Source organism: Cynoglossus semilaevis, chromosome W (assembly GCF_000523025.1).
Source record: "Cynoglossus semilaevis isolate Cse_v1.0 chromosome W, Cse_v1.0, whole genome shotgun sequence".
Lineage (NCBI taxonomy): Eukaryota > Metazoa > Chordata > Actinopteri > Pleuronectiformes > Cynoglossidae > Cynoglossus > Cynoglossus semilaevis.
In genome coordinates this window covers 4,932,467-4,943,840 of record NC_024327.1, presented here as the reverse complement: position 1 = coordinate 4,943,840, position 11,374 = coordinate 4,932,467, and the positions used below count along the sequence as shown (strand labels likewise).

Here is an 11,374-nt window from a genome sequence, read left to right as displayed (position 1 = left end):
AGTTTGTTTTTCAATTGCCTATTACATTACACATTAAAAGTTGAAAAAAATGTTTTATGCTTGTGTCTTTTCTTTACATCACAAAAACCTGGCTTTGAACAAGGGTGTGTAGACTTTTTATATCCACTGTATTAACAGGGATTTTCTCAAATAATGTGCTACCACCCTGAACACAAATGTCAGATATGGCTATAAATTTCCACTACGGGTAGGAAGAAACTTCCGGTAGGAAAAAACTTCAGAACAGCTGCACCACTTGGTCAACCACAATGAACTATTAATTCTAAAATTTGCCCTGAGGAGATTATGTTACCAACGTCTCCCTTCATTCTTAGTACTAATAACATCTATGTGACTACTGGGTTCTACTATTGTTACCGTAGTTGTCAAATTAACTTTTTAGTTATTTCATGCTTTTCCAGGTTACCATTACCATAAATCAGTTCAGCTTTGGTCACATGATCTGCAAACTCGCAGTCTATTGGATCTGGAAACTTCACTTCCAGACTTTCACTTTGCATTTTAATATATTCTGACACTTTAAACAACATTTTTAAAAACTTAATTTGATACATAACTTTTTTTCTGGTTAAAAATAAACCATGTAAAGTGAGAAAGTTTTACTGAGACAGAGTACAGCTTTATTAAAGTCAAACTTCAGGCATGTCTGAACTCTTCAAACTCAACTTCCAAATGAAAAAAGGACAAAATCAATATTCTCAAATAAAAAGACAAAGCCATGTACAAAGAGTGTTGTCTCAACAGTCACACATTTAAAAGCAAAATTGTACAAGCAAAAAAGAGCACGCCACAGTAACATGATTCTATGCAAGTTCAATGCAAACTATTTACGTAAGTTTCTCAACAATATGCATTATGTAGTAACACAGGTTGAACAGTAATCAACATATCTTGTGTTCATCCACGTTTTACTTGAAGCAACAACACGAGAGCGATATGAACCCAGTTAGTTACTGTAAGCAATTCCACTACAGAAAGAAGGAAATGAGTGATTTTCATCCATATATTCAAACAATAGTTCTGCTCTGATATTTCAAAAAAAAAAAAGACTTTTGGGCAACATTGCACAAATAAAGACACAAGGAAGAGAAATGTCTTTGACATACAAGAGTGTTTCGACTTTAAAATATGTAGTATGTGACTTTTTTAAATCAAATCAACAGTCATGGGAACTATTCAGATGCAGGTTTTCAATACGCAAACACAAGAATCATGAACGCCTACAGCTGGAAAAATCTAATATTTCTAATATTTTATTAAATCTAATATTAGTCCGCTGCAAAAATGAAAATACTCCATTCAATTAATTGTATGGAAAATTCAAATTGAGTTAAAGTTGAAACGTCCTTTTATCCACCGATTGATTCAAAAACAAACAAACAAAAAAAAGAAATAAAATAGTTTGGCAAACGTTGGAAAATGCACTTACCTGGGAGAAATCAGTGGGATGTGTTTTTACTCCCAGGAAAATAACATAACAAAATTAATCTTTTCATGTCTAAAATAAGTGGAGCAGAACATTTTGAAAATATAAATGCAATAAATGTGGGCAAAAAAAACATGGACAGAATTTTTAACTCGACACATAAAAAAGGCCAATCTGAGTTCAGTCTTTTTAAAATCACAGGTGTCCAACTAGACGTGCACTGCACTAATGTAGTGCACATTAGTGCAGGTTAGTTGCCAATACGGGGGGTGAGGCCCTTTTAGGGGCACGGAGCTATGGACAGGGAGCCTAGCAAGGTGACATTTTATATAATAATAATAATAATAATATATTCTGACTTATTTGTACCATTAGTTTTTGAAAATAAGAATCAATGGCTTCCCAAAGAAACAGCTGTTATCGTGTCAACATAAACCAGTGTGGTCATCTGCACGCCTGAACTCAGAGAGACAATGAACTTCTACATTGACTGGCAAAAAGTTAAACCCTGTTGTTTGGATTTACACACCCACTCACCGTGGGAGTTTAAAGAAAAAAAAAAGCTCTTCTGTAAACAGAAAAGCATCACAGGCAAAAGGGCTGAGACATAACAGGAGGTAAGCTTCATTCTATGATGACCAACAATGTCCTGGTCTGACATTTCAATACTGAACTGCTATTTTATAAAACACCATTTACAGTGTCATGACAAAGCCAGATGAGAAGTAGCTGTCACTGAATGTGGAATCATTACACCAAACTTAAGAAAACAACCAGATACAGGTATAATATGTAAAAACTCACTCTACTCTAAAAGCACTCTACTGGTGTTTGAAAAAAGAAATCAGTATAAAATGTGGTGCAATAAATACAAAACAATTTTACAGATGAGTGATTAAAAACACTGTACAGAAGTTTGTACATTACACCGAACTACATCTGTATATAAAGCCCAGCCTTGAAGGTGGATTCCAGGTGGAATCAAGTGTCTCCGGAGGACACTAAAGACTTCTTGCTTTTAAGTATGAAGCCAGATTTGCAGTCTTTTTTTTTTTAACATAATGAAACAAAGAAAAAATTTCAGGCAACCAAAAAGACGCCCCGGCAATCACCACTTTTGTGACCGAGAGGAAATAACGATGGAACACAGTTTAGAAGAAGAGGTATCAATTTTTACACACTTTTACACAACACTTTTCCTATGTTCTTTTAATATACTGTACACTGACCCATCTAAATTGTTGAGTGACAAGCTGTGAGAAAATGCTTTTCAGAAAGGTTTGGCAAGACCAAATCCAACCAAAAGAATGGGAAAAAAAGGAAGTTAAGCATCAAAAGTGGACACAGTAAACAGCATAACTGAAAGAGACTGCATCTGGGCAGTAGACGCTACAGCCACAACTGAACTTAAGGCTGGTTCACAATACTTTAAAACAGCACCAGTGGTCACAAAGGCTGGGCTCCTCCATCTAGGACACAAATCACTAGAGATTGTTTGGTGGAAATGTGAAAAAAAATCTGTTAGAGAGGTGGGAAATTAAAAAAAATAAATAAATAAAAAATCTGACTTTGTGTCTTTTCTTCATCCAGGAACAGCCAGACACTCCTGATGTTTAAGTACTTTACAATATCATGAGCCAATTACGTACACACTGAGTGAGACCGTTGATATGAAAAACACAAGTACTTTTGTAATGTCATACAATTACACTATATACCATTATAGTTCACCTTAATAGGACTATTTTCACAGAGGTCTGCGTAATGTTCAACACCTAAACGAACAAACGTAATACACCACTCACTGAGATGAAGTGAGAGAATCTGTCTGTAAACATTAACAAACATATATACTGTATATAATTATATTCAACTATACTGAGAAGGATATTAAAATCATGTTTAAAGAAGATTGGAATGTAGCGTGGTCCTAAAACAATTGCACAAAAAACAGTCGATTCCCTCACCCCCCTCCCCGTCCTTCTCTTCCCCCTCCTGAAGTCGGAGAAAGAGATTTGATGACAGATCGTGAAGCAGAGAGATTCCAGCCCAAAAAAGGTTAAATTCCATGAGGCCATCCTGGCTTTTTTTTGAGATGCGGTCAGCGCTTACAGCAGGTAAACACAAAACGAGAAGCAGTAGTGGAGGAAAAGTTCAGCTGTACGATTCCCTCCACCCCCACCTGATGAGTCCTTTCCCCAGTGCAGTGCAGAGATTTTCCTCAGCTGAAAAAAAAAAACGATTTTAAAGAAACCCATTGAGGCTGTGGTCTAGGTCCTGTGATGAATGCTGGGAAAGTGTAAAAAAAAAAAAGGCTTTATGGCAAGAGAGGAGGGAAATGGCACAGTTATGCCTGGTCACTTGGTGTCGACACTTCAGTCTTTTAGTGCTGATCAGCAGCCACCACACTGGTCACAGAGCACTAGATTCCGGGGAGCCACACCAGCACACACTGCAGGGAATGAGGTATTGAGGAAGCTGCAGAGTCACTCTGCAGCCGGTTCACCCGTCTCTGGCTCCTCTTTGACTCTGATGGGGCTCGGTGCAGAGTGCTGTACCTGGGTGGAGCTGGAGTTGGAGCCCAGAGGACTGAGGGGGTCGTGACTGGAGCAACAGGGACGGCCTTCCAGGGAGGAGGAGGTGAGGGCGCCCGCCTCATGAGCTTGGCAGAAGGACCGGGGGCAGAAATCGCAGAAGGATGAAGCTCGAGCACCGCAGATGGTACAGTCGTGCCACGGACATTCCCAACGCCCTGTTAGCGGGAGGAAGGACCAACGCTGAGATCAGTAACTGATGCTGCTTTTAAAGGAAATGATAGAAAGACTAGTGAAGTTACAGTCTTCTTCTTCTTTTTCTTTCGGCTTTGTCCCTTTTTTTCAGGGGTTGCCACAGCAAATCATTGATTTCCATCTCTCCCTGTTCTCTGTATCTTCTACTCTGACTCCAACTATCTGCATGTCCTCCCTCACTGCATCCATATATCTCCTCTTTGGCCTTCCTCTCTTTCTCCTACCTGGTAGCTCCATCTCTAACATTCTTCTACCAATGTATCCACTGTCCCTCCTCTGCACATGTCCAAACCATCTCAATCTGGCTTCTCTAGCTTTTTCTCCAAACCTTCCTGTCTGTGTTGTCCCTCTAATGACCTCATTCCTAATCCTGTCCATTCTTGTCTCTCCTAAAGAGAATCTTAGCATCTTTAACTCTGTCACCTCCAGCTCCGCCTCCTGTCTTCTGCCTATTGCTACTGTCTCTAAACCATACATCATGGCTGGTCTCACCACCGTCCTGTAAACTTTTCCCTTCACCTTAGCTGACACTCTTCTGTCACTCCTGACACAGTGAAGTTACAGTGTAACTGCTGAAATGCTTCAGTCAACTTTATTTGAACTTACAAAACACGTTTGCCTTCATGGACCTCAACCTGTATATAAAAAGAAACTCACCTTTGAAAACCTTAAAAAATAAGAAAAAAAACAATATCTTAAAATTTTATAGATTAAAATAAAAATAAATAAATAAAAGTGTAGTGACATTAATGTAAATTATTTCATTTTTTAACATGTTTCTTATACTGCAGGGGAGGGAAAAGAAGAAGAAAAAAGGTCCAAAAACAGAACCTTGAGGGACACCACATGACTTCTTCTGCTTCTGCAGCCTTTTCAAAGAGATACACACTTCTCCTTTTTTCTAGTCTAACTGTTTTTAAGAATATACATTGATCCATCCATTTTCATCCACTTATCTGTTACCGGGTCGCAGGGGCAGCAGTCTCTATGACCGCCACCCAAATCACACTGCACCGTACCAACCCCCCTGAACCTTCCTGCAGGTGGTGAGTCCACTGGAAGGTACCAACCGCCCTAACCGGGATTCGATCTTGCCCAGGAGGTGAACCCTGGGGTTCCACAACAATAACAGAGACATTGCCACTGGGCCAAAGCGCCACTTTTTAAGAATATATTATTAAATATAGTGTTAGGTATAATACAGTTACTATTTTTTTTCTTTACCATATGGCGGCTTCGTGAGGTTGAGACACAGAAGGTGGTAAGCCTTCAGGCAGTCCTTCCTGTCGCACATGACCAGCTCCCCTCCTTCTCCGCAGCAGTAACAGAAGTACTCGTGTACGTGTTTACCCTCCAGCCTCAGCTTCCGCTTCTTCGGCTTCAGCTTGGCGTTCCTGGCTTTCTCTTCTTTCTCTAGCACCATAGCGCTCTACAGAATGGATGTAAAGGCAAAATATCCTTTAAACAAACTGAGGCTGAAAAGCCTTTCAAAGGTTTCAAGGGACTGAAATGGAAATAAAATCCTCACCACTGGCTGCACCCCAAGAAATCCAGAGCAGTTGTCGGATCCACAGTGACAGGACATTCGTCTGTTGCCCACACAGTACAGGTTGTAGTTGAATGTCAGCTCTGTGCCTGCAGGACAGAGAACGTTCATTAAAGTCTGTCTGACTCCTTTCAGCATGTGGACGTAGATGTGATCGTACGAACGTGACATGGATCTAATGTATGAACTCACCAGCCTCGATATCACAAAGAGCAAAGAGTCCAATGTGGACGTCACCGCTCACGGTCCACTTCTGTGTTTCACAGTTTGGGCTGCAGCTGTGATTCATGAAGCGAGCAGAGTTTCCCTTCGGACCGGCGTCTATCACACGGTCCTGCAAAGAAGTGTGGTTAGAAAGTCCAAGTTAGAAAGACAATTTTAACTACAGTGTGGTATAAAAAGAGTCAGACGTGCTAATCGTACCTTGGTCAGGGTGAGCATGTAGAAGTCGGACACGCGGTGTTCATGGGCATGTTTGATTCGCTGCTGGCACTCCTCTGCGTCTATCAACTCTCCCACGTACTCTATCACAAAGTCACCCTAAAAAAACCCCAACAGTTTGTTGACATTAAGGAAACAAAAGAACTGGATTCTAATGCTGGTGCAGTGGTCCAGTGAGATCCAGCCCTGACTGAAGAGTCAGTAACACACACTTTATTAATATGTATACAGTAATACCTTGAGATACCAGCGTCCCGACATATGAGTATTCCGAGATACGAGCAAGCCTTCGAACACATTTTTGCTTTACAGTACAAGTAAAGATTTGAGATACAAGGACGCTTCCCTCCCTTCCTCCGTCCTCCTCCGCACATGCCGCCATTAGCCGCTACAGTATCATCTGTCTTGAAGGTGTCATACTGTACCTGCTGCAGCGCTGCAATCGAGCGATTGGTTCCACCTGCGCTCACCGCCTTTCGCTGATGAGCGAGCAGCGTATTTAAGCTGCAGCCACACACTCCTCGCTGCCAGATTGTCTCGTCTGTTCGCGAGGGCTGCACGTCCTCGTTCAATTTCCAGTTGTGGCGATTTTCTGCTGTCCAAGTCTTTCCTCTAGTGACGATCACAGCCCGTTCTCACCTGCTCTGTGGACGAGAGTTGTCCTACCGTTGTTGAGGAGTTTCTGCAGTTTTCCGCTCCGCCTTTCCGCTCTTGTTTTGGTTCCGCTGCTCCGCAGTCCAGAGGAAATCCACCACGGTGAGTTATGTTAGGGAGTCCCACGGGTCACTCCCGTGGGATTCCCTAACACGCGGAAGTAGCTACGTCAGCCACGGGATCTCTAAGCGGAGATCACGTTCGTCAAAGAGACTCATTGTTCCAAGCGGAGACTCCCTTTGTTCTAAGCCCTTGTTCATTATCAATATTCCCCGTTTATTCATGAGACCTCCTTTTATTTCAAGCGGAGACACCTTTTGTTGAAAGACCCTGCACTACCAAGACACGTGTTCATACGTGCTGAATCTTCAGTAAACTTTCTGTCTCGGTTTGTTGCATTTGGGTCCAAAGCCTGACGTCCCTGACAGAAGGTAAGAACTCATAATTAAAACCATATTTTATTTTATATCACATTAATCCTTATACTCTAACTTTTTTGTGTGTGCATGTCTCTACAGCAATTAAACATGTTTGTTTTTTTTCCATTGTTATTAGCACCAATAAGGGAGTTTTTTTTTTTTTTTTTTTTTTTTTTTGAGGGCGGGAATTTATTTTTTTTTTTTTTTTTTTTATTTCTTATGGGGAAAAAAATTGAGTTATGAGCACCTTGAGTTACCAGCTTGGTCCGGCAATGGATTTGGTTGTATCTTGAGGTATTACTGTACTTTATATAATGTAATACAAACATAATGTGCTTTAACTTCTATTAAATCAAGGGTTCAGCTCTGGGAGATTTGCATTAGTGAGTTTATAATGTAATGAACCTGATACAACAGCTGTTGTCCATAGACCTGTTTTAATAATGAATGTCTGTTATTTATAAAATTGATAAGACTTTTTTTTTTTTTTTCCCCCATTCATGTGATCGCAGCCGTCAATGAAGACACGCCAGCCCAGATGTTTTTATATGCTACATTTTACTTGAACTCTGATTTATATTCATTAAAGTGAAAGAATAGTTGTTTGTGTGTGTGTGTGTGTGTGTGTGTTTGTGTGTGTGTGTGTGTGTGTGTTTGTGTGTGTGTGTGTGTGTGTGTGTAAAATCAATTTAATTTTTTACATTTTGGGGGGACCTCATTTGAATTTCAGGAGAACCCAGATGGGGCCACAACCCCAAAGTTAAACACTGGTGTAACTATAGGTTTAAGCAGCTTAACTGCACAATGTACACAGAGCTTGAAGATCAGATGCTGTTTGTTTTTTTTTTGTTTTTTTTAAATAAACATTACTGACTATGTCAACATAATACAGTTTTAGAACCTTGGTGAAGAGAAAACTGTCTGATTCAAACAGAGAGAGATCACCTTAAATCATTTGTTTCATGTTATGCATTTATGTGTGTTCGTGATGTGAGGAGCACATTAGCATTTTCCAAGTCTCTCTTTTGTCTTCACTAAGGTAAGAAAAGAGACACACCTTTCTGAGAGCTTGGTTCGTCCTGAGTCCCCACCCTCGACCGTCTGTCTTCACCACTTCTGTCTCTGCGTACTGCCTCTTAGAGAAACACTGGTTTTCACAGCTCATCCCTGCTGGACACACCTGGTAATAAGCAGCAAATAATGGAACTTAGGTTAACAAGAAGTAACAATAGAATAAAATCATCTCGAACTATAAACACACCTGAGAGTGACACTCGTACTGCAGCACACGGTTAAGACACTGTGAGTCTAGGCTGCACGGGTGATCGTCCGTCGGTTTGCAGTTGCATCGTGGGATTTCTGACAAGTCAGCCATGAGAACCTGTACTTTTCCCACTGGTTTGTTTGACTAGGACAAAACACATTTGTGGTTATGTGGCTGCTGTGTTCACAGTATTTGGTTGTTTTGAACTGAACTAAAACTTCATGGTTCAATACCTTGATAAACTTGTAGGGTGGAGGTTTACGTGAGTTGCGTTCTTGCGCCAGAGCCTCCCTGCTTTCTCTTTGGGCTTTAAGCTCCTGAAATCTCCGCGCTGCTTCTTCTAGAGCTAAATACAAAAAAAATGCCACATGAGGGTATCAGAAAAATACTTTCCAAAAAAACATGATGATGAAACTCAAAAACTAAAGAGAAGTAAGTCACCTTTCTTGAAGGTTTTGTTAATGTTGATCTGACCAGTGACAAAGTTCTTGTCATTCTCCACGTAAGGGAAGACGCGGCCCTGGTTGATCCAGTAGTAATCATGGGAACCAAAGAAGAAGACGGGGAAGTCACCGATGTCATGACGAAGGCTCTGGATGTTGGACGGAACCAAACGAGGGTTGCAGATTTCAGCTGGCCACCACCTGCAGCGGAACAAGATGTGAAATGTTAAAACAATGGAAATAATCATAATAACCAAAAATAAGGACATGGACATTTAATTGAGAAATTTTAAATTATGGATATTATCAAAATTTGATTATTATGCTGCTGACTTTACTTTGGCATTAACTATAAAAGAAAATTAACACATGAATAAAAGAGCATTTTTTTATGCTTATTTGCAAAGTGCTACTTTAACTTTTAATATTTTTTTTAATCATGTGACACACGGGAAGTAAAACAAGTATTTCCACGGTAAAGGTAAGCATTTATAACATGGTCTGCAATTGTTTCTGGATAATTCTGCTTGAATTAAAACCCATGTAAAGTTTGAAGGATTTAACAGAATTTAAAAGATACACAAAAAGCCACATCTCTGCTGCTGTGTATGCTGTAAATGAGTGGTTGGTTTTTAGCTGTGAGGCAGGAAGACGACACCCAGCTTCAGTGTCAAACACTGTTTATCACTGAGTGACTACCAAACAGTGAACCTTCAGAATGAAGGGAAAGATGCCTGAGGAGAAAACTGAGGGCTGATACAGCGCAGTAGATGTGTCTTGGCACAGTTTGATTAAAGTTAAATAAAATATTCCTCCAGTGACTGTTTTGTTAAAACATTTTACCTGCTGTAAAATCTCAAAGAAAGACTCAAGTACTCAAAAATGGGTGGTATGCTATTTTTATGCGAACTGATATGCTAACTTTCTTAACTGATACATTTCCCTTAATTGATACATTTTTATACAAAATAAAATAAAACAAATGTATTTCTATTTTCCATTAAAGTGTGAGAAATAAGTTGTTTAACATATGAAAAGCATCATAAAAAATGACTGTGTTCAAATAACGGTAATTTGAAGCTGAAAATAAAAACGTTTTGTAATTTTGCCCTTTTTTATTATCTGTTTATAAATCCAACATCAGAATAAAAATAACCAGAACATTATTAAAAGAAACTCAAAAACGAAAGTGCTCTCTGCATACCTGTAGTTGCCCAGTTTGACCCAGACAATTTGTTTGTAGTGAGGCTTCTTCCCAGCCCTGCAGTCACTGCAGGACCACAGGCCATCCGGCATCTCCATCTCCAAACACTCCGGGTGGAAGGACGCTGGGCATGAGTTGCAGAACAGCAACTTGCCTCCTACATTTTGAAAGATGTAAACGTGTGTGTGTGTGCATGTGTTGGTGTGTGTGCGCGTGTGTGTGTAAGTGCATGCATTGTGAGGAATGGGTATGCAAAGAGAGGAGGAGTGAATGATTAAGTGATGCATCTTAAACCTGGACAAATGGAATCTATTTTGCAGACAGGCCTAAAAAAAAAACAGGGTCAACTCTGATCTGACTGAACAGCACTGAGTCAGAGTTCCTAAACCACAGCAAGTTCACTTCAATCTATCTCTGCCGGGAGTGACATCTGGCCTGGGATGACAAGCTAAGGCCGAGAGATGTTTCCTTCAGGCTCCAGTGACGGCCAGAAAAATGTGACTCTCGGATACAGCAACCACCGTCACTGTGGCAGTAACAGCGTGTCTGGCAATCAGATTCAGAGCACTGTTCCAAGACCATCTTATGTGAAAATACATGCAGCAGCGCAGCAACAAAAGTGAGCCAGCAAGTCAACACCAAATCAGGGTTATCAACGGGTGGAACGGTAGCAAAAAAAACAAAAAAAGCAGGCATGCCTGTAAATTCCAATTGCACATTCCGCACAGACCAGCTTGCATGGAATTATAACTTGTATTTGTTCAAATGAAGTGGTAGGAAAATTATATTTAATTATTATTATTATTATCATTAAGTTTAATTTGATTATATGTAGAGTAGTGTTCCATCCAAGACAGGTCAAAGCTAAAAAAAAGAAAAAAGGCAAATTTGGACATACATTTAAAAAATAAAAACTACCCATAATAAAACTTGGGAGTGACAAGGAAGGGATAGAAGGGAGGCTTTTCAAATGATGCTCACACCCAGAGTGCTGAAGCAGGGAAGCAGTGCACCTCCAGCAGAGATTACCTCCACAAACCACCTGATCTAATCCAGATCATCAGATTATCAGCACCAGATTATCATCAAACAGCAGTGGGAACATCTGATCATTCATGATCATTCATGACCAATCATGGTTTCTCAACAGAGGAGCTTGTTCAATGT

General features: G+C 40.2%; 1 protein-coding gene and 1 long non-coding RNA gene across 8 annotated transcripts in view; one reads left to right on the top strand and one right to left on the bottom strand.

Moving 5' to 3' along the window:
• Positions 1–618: 618 nt before the first annotated feature.
• The window catches only part of LOC103397008 (histone-lysine N-methyltransferase NSD3-like), a 28,353-nt gene continuing 17,597 nt past the window's right edge, over positions 619–11,374 (bottom strand). For 5 of the 7 annotated variants that reach the window (XM_017042679.2, XM_017042682.2, XM_017042681.2 and 2 more), the window contains 10 exons: positions 10,208–10,364; positions 9,002–9,204; positions 8,794–8,906; positions 8,558–8,704; positions 8,354–8,476; positions 6,206–6,322; positions 5,975–6,116; positions 5,765–5,871; positions 5,461–5,665; positions 619–4,199 (listed from right to left, as the gene is read on the bottom strand). In XM_017042679.2, coding sequence (XP_016898168.1) covers positions 3,934–4,199; positions 5,461–5,665; positions 5,765–5,871; positions 5,975–6,116; positions 6,206–6,322; positions 8,354–8,476; positions 8,558–8,704; positions 8,794–8,906; positions 9,002–9,204; positions 10,208–10,364 — 1,580 coding nt within the window. In that variant the 3' untranslated portion in view covers positions 619–3,933. Of the gene's footprint in view, positions 4,200–5,460; positions 5,666–5,764; positions 5,872–5,974; positions 6,117–6,205; positions 6,323–6,942; positions 7,062–7,137; positions 7,299–8,353; positions 8,477–8,557; positions 8,705–8,793; positions 8,907–9,001; positions 9,205–10,207; positions 10,365–11,374 lie in introns of those variants that run through there. The other 2 variants (XM_017042687.2, XM_017042686.2) reach the window with 2 other exon arrangements.
• Positions 7,183–10,139, top strand: LOC103397007 (uncharacterized). The gene is made up of 3 exons (XR_003048837.1): positions 7,183–7,308; positions 8,336–8,479; positions 9,068–10,139. It is a non-coding gene; the product is annotated as an uncharacterized LOC103397007 (long non-coding RNA).